The 21,170-nt window shown below is 43.6% G+C and overlaps 1 protein-coding gene across 1 annotated transcript in view; it reads left to right on the plus strand.

Annotated features, from left to right (window-relative positions):
• Positions 1-20,936, plus strand: part of TOP2A (DNA topoisomerase II alpha) — a 33,539-nt gene extending 12,603 nt beyond the window's left edge. Inside the window, exons 13-34 of the mRNA XM_060255249.1 lie at positions 471-596; positions 2,617-2,727; positions 2,838-2,943; positions 3,884-3,993; positions 4,537-4,629; positions 4,983-5,097; positions 5,753-5,874; positions 6,399-6,547; positions 7,060-7,291; positions 8,177-8,311; positions 8,419-8,619; positions 8,898-9,093; positions 10,103-10,194; positions 10,812-10,967; positions 11,065-11,148; positions 13,338-13,535; positions 13,787-13,892; positions 14,087-14,273; positions 14,852-14,919; positions 17,433-17,558; positions 18,330-18,550; positions 20,315-20,936. Coding sequence (XP_060111232.1) covers positions 471-596; positions 2,617-2,727; positions 2,838-2,943; positions 3,884-3,993; positions 4,537-4,629; positions 4,983-5,097; positions 5,753-5,874; positions 6,399-6,547; positions 7,060-7,291; positions 8,177-8,311; positions 8,419-8,619; positions 8,898-9,093; positions 10,103-10,194; positions 10,812-10,967; positions 11,065-11,148; positions 13,338-13,535; positions 13,787-13,892; positions 14,087-14,273; positions 14,852-14,919; positions 17,433-17,558; positions 18,330-18,550; positions 20,315-20,455 — 3,075 coding nt within the window. The 3' untranslated portion in view covers positions 20,456-20,936. The remainder of the gene's footprint in view (positions 1-470; positions 597-2,616; positions 2,728-2,837; positions 2,944-3,883; positions 3,994-4,536; positions 4,630-4,982; positions 5,098-5,752; positions 5,875-6,398; positions 6,548-7,059; positions 7,292-8,176; positions 8,312-8,418; positions 8,620-8,897; positions 9,094-10,102; positions 10,195-10,811; positions 10,968-11,064; positions 11,149-13,337; positions 13,536-13,786; positions 13,893-14,086; positions 14,274-14,851; positions 14,920-17,432; positions 17,559-18,329; positions 18,551-20,314) is intronic.
• The last annotated feature ends 234 nt before the right edge of the window (positions 20,937-21,170 follow it).

A 21,170-nucleotide genomic window follows, 5' to 3' on the forward strand; every position in this document is an offset into this window, starting at 1 on the left:
AACTTATCCTTGATAAATCTATCTAAGCCCCTTTTAAAACTGTGTATTCTTGTGGCCATCACTATTGCTGCGTTCAGCTTATGTGGTGGTACCAGGATCGCGAGGCACAAAATTTATTTCAAAGTGCTGTAGAATGAATTAAGCAATTTAAGCATTAATATATGTTCCAAGTGAGAAGCAGGAGCTAAAAAGCTAGCAGGTGATGTGGGTCTTACGTGGAGGGGAGTGGGGGAATGAAGGGTATGTTCAGTATATGTGTCTTATGTGGTGGGGAATGGGGGAACGTATGTTCAGTATATATATATCTGAGCAAGATGGGTAGCCATGTTTGTCTGCAGCAGCAGAAAAGAACAAGAGTCCAAAAGCACCCAAAAGAACAACATTTGGGGCAGGGGATGAGCTTTCGGGAGTCACTGCTGGACTCTTGTTCTTTTCTACCATATCTGAGAGTGAAATCCCTGTCTTTTCAGATAATGGAAAATGCAGAAATTAACAGCCTCATCAAGATTGTTGGTCTGCAATACAAGAAGAACTACGATGACCCAGAATCACTTAAGTCCCTGCGATACGGAAAAATAATGATCATGACAGATCAGGTTAGTCTTTTCTTACCGGGAAAAGGGCTCTCTTTGCCCTCTGTTGAGAACAGCATTGCCAGGAGTCTAAAAGCTCCTAATAGTGCTATCTGATCACTCCAAAGTATCACCATGGTCCAAATTAAACTTGGAATTGAAGACAATAAATAAAAATATATACCCCCAAAAAATCTGAAAATACACCCTTAGTATGTATGCAAGGAAACTTTTTCTGTCATCAAGTTTCGAGTACAACTGAGAAGTCCTGTCAGCTTCTAAATGTTCAGCTGGGCAAGAGTGTGTTGCTCTTCAGTTTCCAGTAATGTTTTTGGGGTCTATACAAAGCTGAGTGAATACATTTCACGACGATGAACGTTACTGCTGAAAGGGACTGTCCTGTTGTGCTCCGTCGGTCAGGGTACTGATGGTTCAGGAGCAGGGGCTAGCAAAGGAGCTGTCCAGGCAGTTGACTTGGAATTGCTGAGAGATTTAGCATGAGGCTCAGAGTTCTTTCCCCACAGGATAGGTGAGTAGCCGAGGCTTTTCATTAGACAGGAGGGACATTTGGACTTGCAAAATAGAATCTGAGTCTAATATCACCTTAAAGACTAACAGTATTTACTTAAGCATAAGTTTTTGTGAGTTAGGCTCACTTAATCACTTCATCAGATCGTGTGTGTACGCCCATTTGGCCAATGCTTATAATATTCACATCAGAAAGGGGTGGGATGGAGTGAGGAGAAACGTTGCAGCCCGTGTGTGCCTTGATTTCCTGCTACAAAGGCAGGATGGACACTTTTACCCTGAGCTGCTGGAGCTGCTCTAAATAAAGGGTGGTAGACCCAGTTTTGCGATGGGATAGGTCTGCTGCCCATTAGTGGCAGTCAAAACAGCTGTTCCTTCTGTGACAACAGGGTGCATCTGAGTTTGTTGCTGCCCTGACCCTTTAAAGTGTTTTAAATGGGAGGTAGGCACAGCCTCTGCTTTAATGGCTATTACAAATAATGGCCTTTTAAAGGGGCATTATTTTCAAAAGGCATCTTCTTTATTTGAAAGGAAGATGGTCTGTGTGCTAGTTAAGCAACCAAAGGACTGGAGTATGTGTTCCTGGGTTTATTCATCATGGCAGAACTTCTTCAGGGGAGAGTAACTGATAGACCCTTAAACTAATTCATGTGCCAGGGCTAACTGAAAGAAGGGGCATTCTGCTTGTTTTAAAACTGCTAGCATGTGGATGAGGGCCAAGTAGTGAAAATAAAAAATGTTTAAGTCTTCCTGTGGCTCTACTGATGCTATATGGGTCATCCCTAGATGTTCTGCACTCTGTGGCAGACAGTGCAAATAGTTTTCCAGTGCCCTGGCATGTGTTGCAACAAGCCAGATATCCAAGTGGTCAGCTATCCAAGATTAGCAGAAAATAATTGTTGGGAAGGCCTCGATCCACCACTGTACTTAAACCATTCCAGATGTGTCAGTCTAACCTTTTGAAAATTCCAAGTATTGTTCCATCTTACTAAGAATGTGACAGTAAGCACCCTGAAACTGGTTGAACTATAATACATAAAGCATGATGTCAGCTAAGTCATTGTAGATATTATTCTGCATTGGAATTACCCACTTGCATCTTCTGCTCTCCCTTTAAGATGGAGAGCTGATGTCTTATCCGTTTTGCACAGTGCTTACATGGAAAAGAGCTTTGAGATCGTTGTTTGCCTTCACAATATATATATATATATATTTTAATTTTATTGCTACTGTTTCTTCTGAGGTTGTGGGAGGGGGGGGGTCCTTTGCCCACGCCACTTGAAAACTTGGATCCAAGGCTGTTACTAGGGCAGGCTGACAATCAATTCGCTTATTTTTTCTTAGCATGATGCAAGTACTAGGGATGGGGAGATGTCATAGGAATAAACAGTGGCTAGATTTCAATCTCCTACAGGCTTGGTTTCTGAAAGGCTGTGACCTCTTGGCATTTGTTAGACATGCTTACTGCTCTCTTCAGAGTCCCAGTGGGTCATACTCTCTTCTGTAAATATTTTAGGATCAAGATGGCTCCCATATCAAAGGCTTGTTGATTAACTTCATACACCACAACTGGCCTTCTCTCCTAAGGCACAGCTTCCTAGAAGAATTCATTACCCCCATTGTAAAGGTGAGCTTCTTTTCTTTCTGGGGTAATGTTGAGCAAATGAGACGTGCTGCTTCAGCTCCATTTTAATGCTTAACTGCTCAAATGCTTCAATTTGACTTCGGTCTTCCTAGGCTTCCAAGAATAAAGAAGAAATTGCTTTCTATAGCATCCCTGAATTTGAAGAGTGGAAAACCAATGCTCCTAACTATAAAAGCTGGAAAATCAAGTACTACAAAGGTTTGTCTAAAAGCCTATGCGGTAGTGCCAAATGAGCCCAAGTCAGAGCAGCCTCATTGTTCAAAATAAGTCTGTTTAAGACTGGAATAGGACTGTCTGTGACATGGTGAATCTTTGCTGAGGGAACAAATATGGCTCCTTATGCGTTCTGGAAGGCAAAGGGGATGAGTGGATGTTGTCTATAACCCAGTTGCTGTGTTGTGCTTAAAGGGACCCCGAAGTTAGCCTTAGCAGCTCCAAGATACTCCCAGATCAATCCTTCATTATAGCCCCCCCCCACCCTGATATACTCCCATTATAGCTTATACAATGGAACTGAAGGTATAATGGAGTGATCTCTCAGAAAGGTGCTTAAAAGCCTTTGGAGTTCACTAGTGCTTGAGAAGGCATTTGAAGGGACCACATCCCTTCCCCTCACCCTCCACTGGAAACAATGAAGACTGGGGGCACCTTCTTCTGGGGCCCATAGTATTGGACTCCCTGGTCCAATCTTCCTGAAACTTGGGAGGTTTTTGAGGAAAGGAACCAGCAGCTGTACTGCAAATTTGGTGCCTCTACCTCAAAAAACACCCCCTTCAAGAGCCCCAGATTGATTCTTTGTTATAGCCTATGGGGAATGGTTCCCATGGAGCCAAATGAATTCAGGTTTCCTGATTATTTCCTAAATCCCAATACTATATAAACAAATATATGAATATAAATGTTATTTAGTAACTTCAGAAGTTTGTGCATAAGACTTCTTACTGCTGATGTAGCAAATTCATTTCCCTCCCCTTTTGCTGTATTTTTAGGGGTAGTTATTTCTCCACGTAAAGGGTATTTGCATTTCTGTGGAAACTGGACCTCCTAAGTCCATGGAAAATACAATTAAAAGCTTGATAAACTGGTTGTGCTAGTTTATCTAGACCTCTCATTGTGGCACCTGTCCTTATTTCCATAGGTCTGGGGACCAGCACATCAAAAGAGGCGAAAGAGTACTTTGCAGAGATGGCAAGGCACCGGATACCTTTCAAATACTCTGGACCTGAAGATGATGATGCGATCTCTCTGGTAGTGCGACAACTCCTAGCCCTCTTTTACATGGGATTGCTCTTAGAAAGTGCTTGTACATGAATCATTTGTGTTTTTAAAAAAATATCCTAGCAGAGCCCTTCAACAGGTGAAGGTGATTTGGCACAGCTTGGGGAACAATGCTCTGGCATCTGGTATAGCCCTCTGTTGTGTGCATTTGAAATGCGGTATAATCCCTGTGATCACAGCTGCATGTTTGTGCTTTTATCGGCTTGCAAGATATGAGCTCCAGCTTCTGCACACTTCTATAATGTGGAATTTTCCATATCATTTAATGTTACCCTTTTTACCTGCTGTGGGGCACCCCTAACAGTAGTGCCTAGCTCTGAAATGGGTTGTCTGATTTTAAGGCAGTCTTAAGATGTAGAAATTTGAAATTGATGCCATTTGATTTTGTCAGTGACATGCAACGACTGTCTTGAACGAAAGAGATATTGTGCTTTATTAGTTTTATGCCTGTGATTGTTCAGATTAAGTGGAGAGAAAACTCAGTGGTCTCTAAAATTGGCTTTGATATTCTAGGCCTTTAGCAAAAAGAAGGTGGAGGACCGAAAGGAATGGTTGACAAACTTCATGGAAGATCGAAGGCAGCGGAAGCTGCAAGGCCTGCCAGAGGTAAGTTCTTCTGGAATAGACAGTTTCAGCAAGATGGGATTTATGTTCAGATAGGGCTGTTGTGCACTGTACGTGTGAATGCAGTTCCAGCTTGTTTGCTCAGGAAAGAACATCATTACAAAATGGGGGACTAGAGGCTTTCCAGTGATCAGTAGAGGCTGAGCTGCGAGCATACCTGAAAACAGTTTTAAGAATGTATGTTAACTGTAGGAGTCCTTGCAAGAATCAAGAACTCAGCGGGGGAGCACTCTGTCCATCCCACAAAGAAATAATTGCCCTCCCTGCCCCAACACAACTTCTAACCCAAGGTGTGGGAAATGTCAATAGAAAACATAAACTGCTTTGCCATGCAGGAATATTTATATGGGAAAGCAACCAGTTGTCTGACTTACAATAGCTTCATCAACAAAGAACTTATCCTGTTTTCCAACATGGACAATGAACGATCCATTCCTTCCCTGGTTGATGGTAAGTTTTCTGTTATAGACTCCTAATTCTAAGTCAGCCTTTCCTGTATTTTTAAGCTTTGTGCATCTTCTGTTCTTAGTGGACTCCCTCCAAAAAGGAAAAGGTTTTCTAATAATAGACATTAGAATAACACGGTGTAACAGACAAAACACTTCTGGCCAAAATGGAGCAAGCTCATTAGGAAATGTTCTGATAAGAGATGGACTGCTTTTGGCATTTAGCCAATGGCAGGTTCAGTAATATTTTGCTCCTGTACTGTGGGAGTAAGCATGTACCATGTGATGGATTGTAGGCTGACTTCCTGTATTGAATTGTGGGCATGGATGCCATATTCATCATGATTTTTCCTGATTCTTCTGGCCCATACACTTTATGGAGAACCTTGGGTCTTTAGGCTTCTCTGGCATTTTAAGTCCTAGCCAAAGGGGGACATGCTCAGTGAAGACTCTTTAACCTTCCCAGGAGGGAAGTTAACCCATTGTTTACTGCCAATGTCATGACTATAGTAGTATCTTGGTGGTGGTAGATATCTGAACACATTGAAATTAAAGACAATTGACTAAGCTGCAAAGTTTGTAACCCAGTTTACCAGTTAAGTCTGCAAGGAAGGAGAAAGCTTGTTACCAACTTAATACCAACTGATCCCTCCCACCAGGACTGAAACCAGGTCAGAGGAAAGTTATATTCACTTGCTTCAAAAGAAATGACAAGCGAGAGGTGAAGGTTGCCCAGTTGGCGGGATCCGTAGCAGAGATGTCTGCTTATCATCATGGAGAGGTAAGCAAAACAAGGGTAGGGAGGGAGCTCTCCCCGCAGCAGCAAGTCATAGCAGAAAAGCTTCCAGGCGGCGCTAGGACAAGCTGAGTGAAGCAACTTTAGTCCTACAGCTCGTAATGTGTTCCCATGATCTGAATGAAGACTGCCTTCCCTGTAGTATTAACATTCCAGTAAATCAAATGTTGTGAGTTTCATGCAGGGCACACAGTTGGAAGGTTCATATTTAGGAGCAAAGCAATGTTCTTGCTGTGAGAATGTCACCTTATTCTCTCTTCATCCTCTGACCAGTGACTGAAGGCCAGAGTGCCATTCCTGTATAGAAGGGAGGGGGAAGCAGGCTTCCAGCAGCTATTGGTCATCTTGTTCAGGCTATTCTGTCCCTTCTGATATTTTTGTTACTACTTTCTTTGACTTGGCTTCCTGCTTCTGTCGCATCTGTTCAGGCTGCCTTGTACTCCAGCGTCACTGTTTTGGGGGTGTCGCTTTGGTTATGTATTACAGGTTTTGTGTGGGTTTTGTTTCAGGCCTCCCTGATGATGACCATTATCAACTTGGCTCAAAACTTCGTGGGGAGCAACAACCTGAACCTGCTTCAGCCCATTGGTCAGTTTGGCACCAGGCTGCACGGTGGGAAAGACTCTGCCAGCCCTCGATACATTTTCACAATGCTCAGGTTGGTAGCGGTCCCCTCTCCAGATGGCCTCCTTTAGGACCGTGGGGGAGTGGGTTGGTAATGATACTGAACAGCTGCAGAAGTGGTTTAAATGATGCTGCTGAGCCTGCGTTTGCATTCTGGGTACAGCAGAAATCCTGGCAAAAGTTGTCCCTCATTCAGAGGAGAGCCAGTTGGGCGTAGTGGTTAAGAGCACTGGACTAATCTGGAGAAATGGGTTTGATTCCCCACACCTCCACATGCAGCTGCTGGGTGACCTTGCATCAGTCACAGTTCTCTCAGAGCTGTTCTCGCAAGACTTATTTTCTCAAAAGGGCTCTTTCAGCCCCACCTACCTCACAGGGTGTCTGTAGTGGGGAGAGGAAGCGAAAGGAAAGGAGAATGCTTCCCAAGCAAAGGGTGGAGTATAAAACCAATCTTCTCCTCTTCCTATCTTTTCCAACCCAGCTGTTTTCCTGTTCCAAGGATTCTTCCCAGTAAGCAACCTAAATGCAAACCACATTCTTTTCTAGCCCTTTAGCCCGGTTGATGTTCCCACCAGTGGATGACAATGTGCTGACCTTCCTCTATGATGACAACCGCCGTGTAGAACCTGAGTGGTACATCCCCATCCTCCCTATGGTTCTAATCAATGGAGCAGAGGGTATTGGGACAGGGTGGTCATGCAAAGTTCCTAACTTTGACGTCCGAGAAGTGGTCAACAACCTTCGACGCATGTTGGACGGAGAGGAGCCACTACCAATGGTAATGGAAAGAAACAGTAATCCACCCAGCTCCTGAACCTTTCTGAGGGTTCCCCCTCTTCCTTCCCACCTTGCCCATTGAATAGTAGGTGCAGCTGCATAACCATCCCTGGATGAGCTCCACCACCTATTTTTCTACAAAATGACCCCTAAATCCATCCAGGCCAAAAGGATAGATAACAATGGGGAAAGTGAAATAAATGGGCAGGGGCCGACAAGGGAGCTTTTTGTTATTTTCTCCCAAGGCCATCAGATGTTTTCCTCCCATTCCAAAAAAGTAAGCCATGAATGTTTAATCCCCATTAAAAACTTCTAAATGGCATGCAAATCTGGAGACTCAAAATGTGGTCGGTGATAAACCCTGTCCCATGAAGCCCCCGTGTTGTCACTTTCACCTCTTCAACTCCCAATCCTGAACAGTTTTTCTTTTATGTCACTTCTCCTAATTCAGGGGTCCCCACCCTGCTTAAGCTTGAGGGTATTTTGGAACGTGGGTAGTGAATGCTGCCCCAAAATGGCTGCCATAGGAAGCGGAGTCAAACACAAGGCCTCTCTCCTTGCTTTGCAAAAGAAAGACAATAAAAAGGGAAGAAGGGAGGCCTGCAGGAGGAATGGAATTCCAGTCCTTCTGATCCTCCATCTGTTGTGGCTGCAGGTAATGGGAGAAATGTTCCTTTGAATTAGGGCAGCCAGTCACAAGCCTAGCCTTGCAATGGCCTTGTGCACGTACTGAAAAGTTTGGCAGGTACCATTTTGGGGAACCCTGCTCTAATCGGTAGCCAAAATGTGGAAAATCTGGGACTCTTGCTGAATTTGGATTGAGATGACATGCTAACTGAGCTGCAGTTGTTGCTTTAACTCAAGTTAAAAATGTTCATATTTTTAGCATCCTAGTTACAAGAATTTCAAAGGGACGATAGTGGAACTGGGTGAGAAACAGTATCTAGTCAACGGAGAAATATCTGTTCTTGATTCTACCACGATTGAAATTTCTGAGCTTCCTGTTCGGACATGGACCCAGGTATGACATTGTTCTGATTTTCACATTATGGTTTTGAAATAGTTTAGATTCATACTTACCAGGGCCTCTGATATGAGACATGGTGATTTCTCTCCCCTCCCTACCAGGTCTATAAGGAGCAGGTTCTGGAGCCCATGCTGGGTGGCACAGAAAAAACTCCCCCATTACTAACTGACTACAAAGAATACCACACGGACACCACAGTCAAATTCATAGTAAAAATGAGTGAACAAAAGCTGGCAGAGGCAGAAGCAGCCGGTCTCCATAAAGTCTTCAAGCTGCAGACCCCTCTTTCCTGCACCAACATGGTAAGCGGCAGAAGCATTCTCCCTTGCATAGGCAAAAGGGGAGCTGGCTGCATCCTATTTCGCAACAAAATTTGAGTTGAATTTTCTTTCTATAAAGTCCTTTGAAATGTCAGTTTCAGTATTTTGTCTCTGGTATTTTTACAACATTCACCCACAAAGAAGCTCATAGCTATGATGAAGATATTTTTGCTTGATCAAGTGCATGAAGACGCCACACTGCAAGACATTGTTTGCGAGCTCTCGGTTCTGAATATTCGGCATATTATGCTTTGCTGCAGGTACTCTTTGACCATGCTGGCTGCCTGAAGAAGTATGATACCGCAGAAGACATTTTGCGAGAGTTCTATGAGCTCAGGCTGCGCTTCTATGGCTTAAGAAAAGACTGGCTCATTGGTCTGCTGGGCGCAGAATCTGCAAAACTAAGCAATCAAGCTCGCTTCATCCTGGAGAAAATAGATGGCAAAATAGTGATTGGTAAGCCAAAGTTTAGTGTAAGTAATATTTCAGGGCAAATTTTGATTTCTTTCCTTGAAGGCGATTAGAAAAAGGAATGATCCCTTCCTTTCAGGCTGGGAGGGCAAACTCCATAGTAGCTTCCCGCCTCTTTTAAAAGTGGGACACAGAAAGAAGAAATATGCAACTATTTATTTAGTGTAGAAATCTGATATATTCTCTTTCAGTGGGGGGAAGTTATCCTCCTCTGGATTATGCCTCCTATTCACTCCAGGGCAGGGTTTATGCACGTTGATCCCTAAGAGGACCGGTAAGAGGTGAACTTTCCCCAGTCAGAAAGTCCAGCCTGCTGCAAGGATCACTTAGCCAGCTCCATCTTGCAAGCCAGAAAACAGAGTAAGAGGCAGCAAGAACCTAGTTTACTATGTCCATTTGGCTATTAGCTACACCAAATGCAGTTTAAAAAATCTTCAGTTGTCTCTCAAAGTTTTTTGCAGATGCAATCAAGAGAAAAAAGGCTAAGGCCTCTTTGAAAGCTGGTTCTTCACCATTCACCTCTCCAGAGCTGCTCCAACCCAAGCCAGGCTTAGGGTGGTAGTGATTACCTAGGATAGTTTCGAACTAATTGCCCAGAGATCTCCTTCCCGTATGTCAGCTGAGATGGACACACATGCAGTCTCAAAAACAGCCACTGCTTCTCTATTGGCAGAGTTAGGCTCCCCCGTTCTATGGCTAGGATGCTGGACCCTCCCCCCACCACTCTACATTCATCCCCCCACCAAGCTCTCCCCCCACCAAGCTCTCCATCATCAACAGGATTCCACAGATCAGATCAAACCCTCAACCTCATCCAATCTAGATTAAAGCGAAGCTTTTAAGAAACCTATAGGATTTTCTTTTCTGTGCCTGGAATGTGGGTTGGTTGTCTACCTTCTTCATTCAATGTCCTTGGTATATTGATGTTTGCTTTAATTTTGGCTCTTCAAATGTACATTGTGTGACCATGCAAATTCACTGCTTTTGTTCCTAGAAAATAAGCCCAAGAAAGAACTGATAAAGGTGCTTATTGCAAGGGGATATGAGTCAGATCCATTGAAGAGTTGGAAAGAATCCCAACAAAAGGTACTGAAGATCTCGGCTTCTGTCACTACTTCTGCTTCCAAAAGTCTCCAGCTCTGTCACCTGTCATAAACCAGTCTTGGAGGCAGGGGGAGAGCTTGGAATATCATGAGAAATATTAGTGAGCTGGATGTTGAGGAGGCAGAACTTAATCGGTCACAGCCTACCTGCAGTTTTCTAGAATTGGTGAGTTGCAAGCTTTCCTATGAGACGCACTCCAAAGTCACTTCCCTGAGTAATGAGTTATAGGAATAGGCATTGGCCAAGGAGCTTTGGAGGCAACATTTTAGGAGATTCTTCCTTTTAGCAGTGAGAGCTCACACTCCAGGTCCTGCCCTATAACTGGCCATCCCCATTGCCCTGACAGATCCTATAGTGTGGGGAAATGTTATGAATCTCATTTTGACCATGTTAAGATAAGGCTGTCCAGGTGCTGCATGCAGAGCCAATACAATGGTAGTGGTAGTGACTCTCCTTTTCCTCACCTTTGTGCCTGAGGCTTATGTGGCTTAGAACAAAGAGAGCAGGAATCTGCTGTATACCTCTGCTTTCCTGGGTTGAAGGGGAAATAGTAATAGATGGCCCCATTTTCTTTACCTTCTCTCCCCCACCCCACCCAGGATACATACGAGGAGAAAGAAGATGATGAAGAGAGTGGTAAGGAAAACGAATCAACAGCAGACACTGGGCCAGATTTCAACTATCTCCTGAACATGCCTCTCTGGTATCTAACAAAGGAGAAAAAGGATGAGCTGTGCAAGCAGAGGGATTGCAAAGTAGGTGGTGTAGCTGTTCGGCAAAAGCTTTGACAGATGCTAGGATTGAAGGCTCTTGGGTGCACACTTAACTGTTTCTCATTGGTCCTTTTGTTAGGAAGTCGAGCTGCAAAATCTGAAACGGAAGGCTCCTGATGATTTATGGAAGGAAGACCTTGCCGCCTTTATAGAGACTCTTGAAGTATGTGGCCGGGGAAGATTTTGGGTTTCTAGACAATTGATTACTTTCTACCATATATTGTTGGGGTCCTGCTAACTATCCTTAGGTTGAGCAGAATGTGTGTTTAGAACAAAGTTCTTGTAGCCCCTTTGGGTCCAACGTTTTTGGAAGAAAGACTGGAGAGAACTGATTGCCGTGAAAGGCTCTAATGTATTCTGAACCAGAAAAGTCTGAAGGAAGAGCGTGGAAACAGGTTTTAAATTCAAGCCATTTTTCAAATAAGATTGCTCTGATCCTTGGTCCTTAAGACACTGCCATTTTTGCCATATAGGATGTCAGCAGAGGTCCCTCTTGTTGGAAACGTTGACAAATTTCAAGTTATGTAGCTGTGTTTGTAACAGTACAAAAGAGCAAGAGTCCAGTAGCACCTTAAAGACTAACAAAATTTGTGGTAGAGTATGAGTGTCAGAACTGGAAGAACTTCAATCGAGGCCCATGACTTCGTTACAAAAGTATAGGCGTTTATTGAGAACTACAAGGCTGAAGGTACAGGATAACACTGATACCGAAAGCTAGCATTAGTTACATTTTATGCGGTTATGGCAACAACAATAAAACGATCTTTCACACGGCCAGAGACAGTTGTCTGTTTCTCAGGGTCTGTTATCAGCGAGGGAGGATGGAGTCCTGCTGAGAAGGCCTGCTCGGCCTGGCTTCAAAGGGGCACCTGCAGATGTTGACCAGAGGCTATCTGCCACCCTTCAGTGATCACAGTTTGTTTGAAATGCATAGGAATGTTAGTTAGCGGCCTGATGCAGGGTACATTGGTTAGTATCTAGTTACAATATGGAGTCAGTCAGGCTAACAGCATATAGGAAAGTTACAAGTTCTGACAATGAGCTTTTGTGAGTCACTGTTCACTTCTTTAGATACAAATAGAATGTGAGTCCATCTGGCCTTATCTTGGAAAGTGAAGCGATTTCAGGTGCCGAATGACAATAGCAGGTGTGATTGGATTAGGTGTGAGGTGCAGACGGGTAGCAGGTATGGAGAAATCAGCATTGGTAATGAGACAGAAAACCTAGGTCTCAATTCAGTCCAGGAGGATGCAAATTTCAGTTTCTGTGGCCTGAAGACACTGACAGTGTTGGAGGACTTTGAGTCCTGCCTGCATGCTCAACCCATGCCCCTCTTGGCTTGTTCCATCAACAGGACAGGGAACCTTCAGTCCAGATGGAGCACCTTCTATTAAGGGAAGGGAATGCCTTTAGCTACACAGAGTGCTCTCTGGATTCAGATGATGAGAACTATCTCTCTTTTGTAGATATCCTCTTTGGGGGGCAAGGTGGTAGTACAGGCGGTGGGTTTGCAATGTCAGACTTATGGCATGAAAGAAATGGGCAGAGTTACTTTTCTTATTTGCTTCAGCTTCCTTGGTTAGCTGTGATGGACAGCTTATACCAAGGGAATGGAGAAGCACAACCACCGCCCCCCCCCCCCCCCCACACACACACACCTTCCCCTGCCAAACTTCAGAGCAAATTCTGATACTGTGGCATCCCATTGAGCCAGCTGTCTAGCCTAGGAAGTGATGGTTCTGTGCTTTGGTGGTTCAGTGCTTTGGCTGCTCCAGAGACAGTTTGGTGTAGTGGTTAAGTGTGTGGACTCTTATCTGGGAGAACCAGGTTTGATTCCCCACTCCTCCACTTACACCTGCTGGAATGGCCTTGGGTCAGCCATAGCTATCGCAGGAGTTGTCCTTGAAAGGGCACTCGCTTGGCCCCACCCACCTCACAGGTGGGGAGGGAAGGTAAAGGAGATTGTGACTGCTCTGAGATTCAGAGTATAGGGCAGGATATAAATCCAATATCACTTTCTTCCAGAAGGTTATGTGGAGGGATGGTAGCTTCACCCCCATGGCAGATGTTTGTTCTCTGGTCTTGCAGGGTTTTATCTTGTCATCTAGAATGGCAGCTTCTGTCCCTGGATGAAATGCTGATAACCTGCAGCTTCTCATTCAGGTGGCGCCCTGGACATTCTAAACAGCTGCCCTGAGTTGAGAATGGGCAGGGGTTAGGTGGGGGCTAGTTTGAAATTCAAGCCTGGTAAAATTGAGGATTGATTGTGTAGCCAGCTATTGAGGATCTTGTAAATGGGATTGTGCTCTCCTCAAAGAGCCAGATCTGCTTCATATCTGTTGTCCTCTTCAGGCGCTAGAAGCAAAGGAAAAAGAAGACGAGATGCTGGAGGCTGCAGGCAGGCCCATCAAAGGGAAAGCAGGGAAGCTGAAAGTAAAGAAACAGCATTTAGCAGAAGTCATGCCTTCACCACATGGCAGGAGGGTTATTCCCCGCGTGACTGAGGAGATGAAAATGGATGCAACAAAGAAATTAAAAAGGAAAATCAAGGTATAATATGAAGTGTGGGCCTGCGGAATGTAATGGATTGGGCGGTATAGTTCTTCTTGAGCAAAAAGCGTTATAGGAACACAGCAAAGGGGGGGGGAGTGAGCATGCAGGAAAGGAAGCTCATTTATCGAAGCAGTCTTGTTAAGGTACATGAACCCCTGGAAGTATGTTTTGCTGTCTTGGTTCTTCCCTTTTGTCCTTGCATCTGCTCTGATGATCGCTGTTTTCCTCCCTTGCTTACTGCTTTTTAGACAGAAAAAACTGAGCTTTTTGGGGACCAAGGAGAGTCACCAGAGTCTGAGAAAGAACCAACAGCTCTTAAGCAAAGATTGGGAAAGAAACTTAAAGTAGAGGCAGGTAAGGTCTTTTCACAGGAGTCTTTAATTTTCTTTGCCATTGCCTTAGTAGGACCTGGTATAAGTCTGTCCAAAAGGAATTGGTATGTCCTATAGACTTGCAAGTGGACACAAGGTGAAATGCATCCACTGTGTCTAATTCTTCTCATGTTTTTTTCACCCTTATATTCAAATCTAAATGTCTTTTATTTCCAGATACAAAAAAACAATCTCTTCTGCCATTCAAGCCCATAAAGAAAAAGAAAAGAAACCCATGGTCCGATTCAGAAACAGAAGAGGACAATGTGGATAGTGACCCTGAGGCTCAGGCGGAGACAGACGAGGATGCCGTCTCTAAAGAAAACGTGAAGATTCCTGCTTCAAAGCTGAAGGTCGCTTCTAAGTGCGTGTCTTGAGTATATAAAAAGGAACCGTTGTTTTCTCTCATTAGAGTCACACAATCAGAAAACAATTTCGCCCCCTGTGGTCCACACAGTATTTACAAAGCAGCAAACATCTTTGTTGCACAGGATTGGCTTCAAGTTGTAGGGTACATAAGAAAAATCAAAAGGCTAAAAATATGTCTTCTGTGCTGGGGGGGGGGGGGGGGGGGGATGTATCGGGCCCATCCAGAAACAGCTTTCTTTTCCACTTCACTGTTAAAAGTGTGATAAATTCTGTGGAAATGTGGATCTTAACACACTTCTCTGCAAATGTGGGTTGATCTCAATAATGATTATTGGCTGTGCTTGTTTGGGACTGGTTATCTCAGTCTCCCAACTAACATTGTACAGAAATAATTCATGTCTATAGAAAAGTCATTTCTTTCTGTCCAAATGTTCCTCAGAGATCCAGTGTTCACTTACTGTATTATAGCTAATCCCAACTGGGTTTTTTTTTAGGGGCGGGGAGGATGGTACATAAAATGAGGCTGACTGCGGGGAGAATAGAAATTAAATATGTTGTTGAATCTTGTTCCAGGAAAGCCACAGAAAAGCAGATGAAAAAAGACCAAACACAACTGCCCAAAGTCAACAGTTCTACCTCAAGTAAGTATACCATTGTGTCAATACCCCAGTTCAGGCTGTCTAAGTGAGATTTCTGTCTGGTCCCATTAGCTTTGAATTGAATGACTAAGAATCACGCCCTGGATCTGGGCACTCTGGGATCTGGTATCAAGCAAAGATCCATATTAGGGCATATGCATTTGTCAGAATCTCTACATGTGTAACTCTGACACCGGCGCCAAGGGAGACCTTTCAGTCTTTATATCCACATATGTGACAAAACTTTGGTGCATCTCCAGGGAAGAAAAAGGAGGGGTAACAAATGCTTAAACAGAATGCAACGGAGCTATAAAACAGTGAAAGAAAAGGAAGAATAACTTTCAAGCATCGATGATTCCGAAGCACTAAGCACAGATAGTGTTTCTCAGCAGCTTACAGGCAGTAGTATTGAATAATTAATTTTCACCTAAATAAACATGTTCTTCCTATGTGGCCAGTCAAAGAAAAAAAGCATTTGTGAGTTGAGAAGAATGTGGTGTTTTACTTTGGGGCGGAGGGTGCAAAAAGATGGAGGGCAAGTGGGGGAGGAAAGTGGGAACAGAAGAGGAGTCCCTAGGAGGGTGAGAGTGGAAACTGGGAAGCTAGAGGGCTGTTGGGCCAGCCATCTGAAGGTAAGGCAGGATGTCAGAGCTGAGAAGAGTGGAGGGGGTGGTAGGGCGTCAAGGTATTCTTTCCAGAAAGAAAGCACTAAGAGGAAAATGAGATCATTTTCTGCCTAAATTATGAGGGTTCCATTGTCTTGTGTTGGTTGTGGGAAGAAGGTTCAGGGCTGAAAGCCAACTCAAAATGGCAGAGCTTGGGATGACTAGTGTTTGGCTTGGAGATCGGAGATGATGGCCGTCTTGCCTGCCTGAAGGTATGATAACAGAAGCTTACAAAGTTGCTAATTGTGGCCCATGTGGAAGGGCCTCAGAGAATCACAAGGAGTTCTCATGGGAATCTCACTGCTTCCTCTAAGAATCCTGTTTTATCGCTTGCTTCTCTGGTTTGATATTAAAGGCGGGTTCTCTTCTGCCTCTGGTGGTGCAAGTCCTGAGAATCTAGGGCCGCTTCAGCATGTGGTTCCCAGTGGGGCAGTGGTGTGTATTTGGCGGAGGGGCGGGGAGGTGTATTGGGCTAACAAGTCTCTCAGCTAGGCTGTGGTACCAAGAGAGATAGTAATGCATGCTTGCTCACTTTCAGTGATAATTTGGGTGTTCAGAGTAAGACTGTCTTAGTATCAAGTGTTTCAGAAGGAAGCATGTTGGGTTTTTTTTTTTTTAAATCCCCTTATTGAGAATATATATCCAGCACTTTCTTCAGAAAGGAGACTCAGATTGGTTCACAGATCTATAATGAAAATCCTACACATTTGCACCTTTAAAATACACAAGGAGGTAAATCAAATTAATAGTAAGTCACTGATTAGCCAGACCCAATGCTCACTGAAAAGACTCTGCTTTGTACACATTCTCCTGAGGGTAAAAAGGGGAGCAAGGATCTTCCCACCCCCTTGTGGGTGCCATTAACACAGTTGAGAAGGTTTTATAGAGAAAGCCCAGTACTGTGCTGAGGATGTTCTTGCTGATGGGTGTTCAGCAGTTGAATTCTGACATCTACTTTTTATGTGGGTGGGGCATTTTTGATGCTACCAGAACGCTCCAGTCATTCTTACTACTTCAGAGAGATAGCTGAAGTTTCAAAAATAGACAGGAACTCTCATCTGCAGACAGAAGAACTCAGATTAATACTTGTGTCTGTCTATGGTGGTACTTCCTTTACATTTTTCAGATTTCTCTAAACACCTCTTATTTAACCGTGCTTTATTGTCTCTCAGTTATATGGAGCAGACTCTTCACTGTATTCCCCCATCTATGTCCCCCCGCCTGCCCGCCACCCTTCTGTCTCTTTTCCCTTTGTGTTGGGAAATGGATGTGTAAAATTTCCCCAGTAAACTGCAAATAGAAAGGGGGAGGGGTCAGCTGGCAAACATCACCCCCTGCTGGGCTGCTGAAGTAATGTGTGGCAAAGTTGTTATTGTTGACAGAGTAACCAGCAAAGATGCACAACCTGATTAAAGTATAAAGAAAGCTTTATTCAAGAGCTAACATACTTGATAGTGGAGAGAAGAGACAGAGAGAGGTCCTATTTACTTCCCTACTTGAGTGAGACTGAGGATGGGACTTCTGAAGCAGGATATTGCCCTAAGAGTAGCAATTTGGAGACAGACAAGGAGATTTAACAGGAGAGAAGGTGTTGACCTCACTGTCCAATCTGCTGCCCCTGTAGGGTTTTCTTCTCTTTTGTGCACCAAACATCGCTTATTCCAACAATCACCACCACCTCTTGCCTGAATTCAGGATTAAAGAAACATAACTCTTTCCATGTTCATTGCAAACATTATGGAATGCTATATGAAATTGCTTGGCTTCATCTGATTGCATAGTTTAAAATACAGTCCAGAATTCAAACCATTTAGAACTTCTTAGTTTACTGGAGTCTTTTCTTTACTCAAGCCAAAATCCTGGACTCTGATGATAAGCCGGGCACATCAGCCTCTTCCTTGCCTCCTATTGGCCCACGAGGAAAATTGGCACCTAGGAAAAGAGGTCCAGCCAAGAAAGCAAGAACCACTTATGAAGGTGAGATTGTTGCAAAAATCAAGCATGTTCAGAGGTGATCTTGTAGTGCTGGTAACAATGTTTTATTACTGCTTATGTGTTTACAAAATAATAACTAACTGCTTTCCCTGTTAATGTGTAACTATGGGCTAGAAACCTTCTATTGGCGAAAAATAAGTGGATACATCAAATTGGAACCTTCAGTTTCATAGACTATTGCAATTTATTAGTTAACTTTGGAGAAAGCAATTGCATCTTATAGAAAAGTTATTATAGGTCCTATTTACTTCTCTAGTTGAGATAAACTGAGGATGGGAGGTCCCGGTTGGGGAGAAAAGCAGAATACAACAAAACAGAACTTACTAGGCCAGTGCTTGAAATGAGTTAAACTCATGGGGCAAGACATAAGAGCAGCAATCTGGAGACACGCAAAGAAGGATACTTAACGGGAGAGAAGAATCATAGAAATAGCTATTTTGGGCCTCTTGCATATTGTTCAGTAGCGCAAAATTACTTAAAATAAATGCCTACTGTATTTATGACAGTTACTTGAGAGAAAATGAAGAGCAGTGTTTCTAAACAGTCTTGGTGCTCTATCCCACAAAACCCTCCATCACTTTTTGTGGGATATTCTTTATTTGTAATGTAGAACTCTGCAAATCATGAATGCTGTCCTGACCCTCCCCAGAATTTGTGTAGGAAGAAGTAGCTTCAGGAGGATTTCTATGACAGGCGCAGTATTTTACGTAGAAAACCAGAGAGCAGACATCTAACAAACTCTCTTGCTATTAGATAACCAGCCTACCATTGTGGATGCCTTCACTAAGGAAAAGGCAGCTGGGAAACCCAGGAAGGCAGGAGCAGTTGTAAGTTCAGAGTCTGAAGGTGATAAAGCAGCCTCCAAAAAGCCTGCAGTTGCCAAGACGAAAACCACCAAGCGGAAGCCAGCCTTTTCCTCCTCTGAGGATTCTGATGCTGACCTTGAATTCGTTAAAAAATCAACAGCAATTAAGGTTTGTTTCCCCTCATTATGTTTTCTCCTCTTTCCCCTCCCCGCCTCCAATATTGCAAGATGTGGGTGTAATCTTTGACCACTATGCCAACATTTTTACTATGCCAACATATACAGCTTGGGAGTTTTGTCTGTCTTGGGGAGCCCCAAGAAAAACTGTGCATGTGTGTTTATATCTGCCTGTATTCAGAAGCTTTTCTGCCTCTTCCTTTTGTCAAGCCCTGATATTTTCAGTAACGAAATCCTTTGTTTTGTTTCAAATGAGCCACTTTATTTAAAACTCCAAGGTGCTCACAGAACCTGGTCTTTGAGAAGACTGAGATATCAAAGGTTACAAGATGCTATATAGGGTATCATAAACTGTTACAAAAAACTCTCCATTCAAATCTGGGGTTCAAAGGGCATAGCAGTAAATTTCCTCTACTCTACAATAACATTCTATCACCAAGCCGTGAACTGATAAGGCCTGTGAAGTGCCTGGGATTGTAGGGGAGTTTGGGCTTTAGACATAGGAAGACAGTTACCGTTATGTAAACATCCTTTGCCAGATGGCAGAAGGGACGTGGCAAAGGGGGGGGGGGGTGTAGGAAATGGAGGAAAACCAGGACATGCTTGACATTATAGCAGCCATCTTTATAATGAAAAATAGACGGCCTTGATACCCCTGTCCATTTCCATTGCATATTTCATACTCTCAATTATTTTAGGTCCCAGTTGGGGAGAAAAGCAGAATACAACAAAACAGAACTTACTAGGCCAGTGCTTGAAATGAGTTAAACTCATGGGGCAATTTCAAACAGTCTCTAAGGCAGTGATGCTCACTCTGACTTCAGAGAGCCACATTCTCAGTTATGACCAGTGTTCCCTCTAAGCTGAGCTAGTGTGAGCTAGCAGATTTTTGTAGCTTCTGGCTCACACATGTTTGTCTTAGCTCAGGAAAAATGGCCCCAGAGCAAACTAATTTATGTAGCAGCTCACAGCATTAATGCCAGTAGCTCACAAAGTGGAATGTTTGCTCACAAGACTCCACAGCTTAGGGGAGTATTGGTTATGACCAACTATGTGGTTGTTGCAAGCCGCATATGCCACATGCATGTATGTACATACAGTACTCTAACATAAAACAATATTAAATATTTAACTATGACTTTAATTACTGGAGTACTTCTGAGCTTGTATGGTTGTCTCTTCCCACTGCTGAACCTCAGCCAGGCATTGGGAAAGGCTTGCATGTCAGAATTAAGACACCCAACTGTGCAAGCTTTGAGGTTTTCCAGAACTATTTATCAGTCTGGTGCCTTCACTTATCTTAAAAGTTCACTCAAAGTTGAACTCCAGCATTTCAGGAGACAGTGATTAAAATCTCTTTGCTACCTTGCCCACTTTACTGAAACATGGGTCACACTGGTACTCAGAAGGGCCAAGCCACTGTGTGGACATGACTACTGTAAGGAATCCAAGAAGCTTATAAATTATGGAAGTTCTACTTTCAACTGACTTTATAAAATTATGGGGTAACCTAGACCACGATTCTGTCTGGCTCTTCTGTGTAATGCTTGGCCACCTCAGAGTGCTTGTAAGCTAAGGAGAGAGAGGTTATTGGCATTTTTTTAGGGAGCAGTGCATTTATCCCTGATCAAATTTGCCTAGAGTAAAACAGTGGCCCTTTGCCCCGTATGAGGACAGTTATGCTCATCTTCAAGCCTGTGTGTTCAGGTTCAACCATCACTTGAGAGCTTACTGGGTCCCCCATTTTCTTTTTCAGAAATCCAAGGCAGAGGATGAGTCCTTCCGTATCGATCTGGGTTCTGATGATGACTTGTCTGCTGCACCTGCTCACGGTCAACGGCCAGGGCGGTCCAGGAAGCCTGTCCAATACCTGGAGGAGTCAGAGGATGAGATATGAAGATAAAGCAAGATATGCATCTTTCAACATTGCCCATATCCTCAAATGAGTTAGGAGACAGACAGCACAACTGTATGTGCCCATGAATACAAATTGATCAAGTTAACTTTACCAGATGGAGGGGGGGGGCCAAGAGCTTTCTCCCCACTCTCTCTGCCCTTAAAAAATGCAGGTTGTTTTGGCAAGAGGACTCCAAATCTGGTGCTTAACTTATGTGACAAAAGACACAGGAGAGATGACCTTGCTTGCCTCCCCATGCAAAAGGAGCAGTCTTGTTCATTAGAAATATGGTATGTCCACTTCAAAAAAAGATGCCAAGAAGTTTCAGTGGTTTTTGGGACAACAAAAAGGTTTAGCAGTGTGCCTTCTGTCTTTCTGTAAATATGTTCTGCAAGTCTTTTTACAGTGTTCATTTCTGCTTTTATAGTTGCTTAATAAACTATTCTCCCAGAGGATTGTAATTGGGAAATCTGCTAAGTTATATATCTGTGTTCCTTTCTGTGCCTCCTGTATTGATGTCACTGGTAGGCTGTTGGTGGGGTGAGGTGGGGACACAGCATCTTTTAGAATTCTGGTCTGTTGGAAATTACAGCTAGTTCTGTATACAACTGCATCAAAATCTGTTCTACTTTCTGCACAGAGATACTAAACTCTTGTAGACTTCACTAAACATTTGTATAAATAGAGAGTTGCCCCAAAAGACCAGCACAACCAT

The sequence above is a fragment of the Heteronotia binoei genome, chromosome 15, assembly GCF_032191835.1.
Source record: "Heteronotia binoei isolate CCM8104 ecotype False Entrance Well chromosome 15, APGP_CSIRO_Hbin_v1, whole genome shotgun sequence".
Taxonomy (NCBI): domain Eukaryota; kingdom Metazoa; phylum Chordata; class Lepidosauria; order Squamata; family Gekkonidae; genus Heteronotia; species Heteronotia binoei.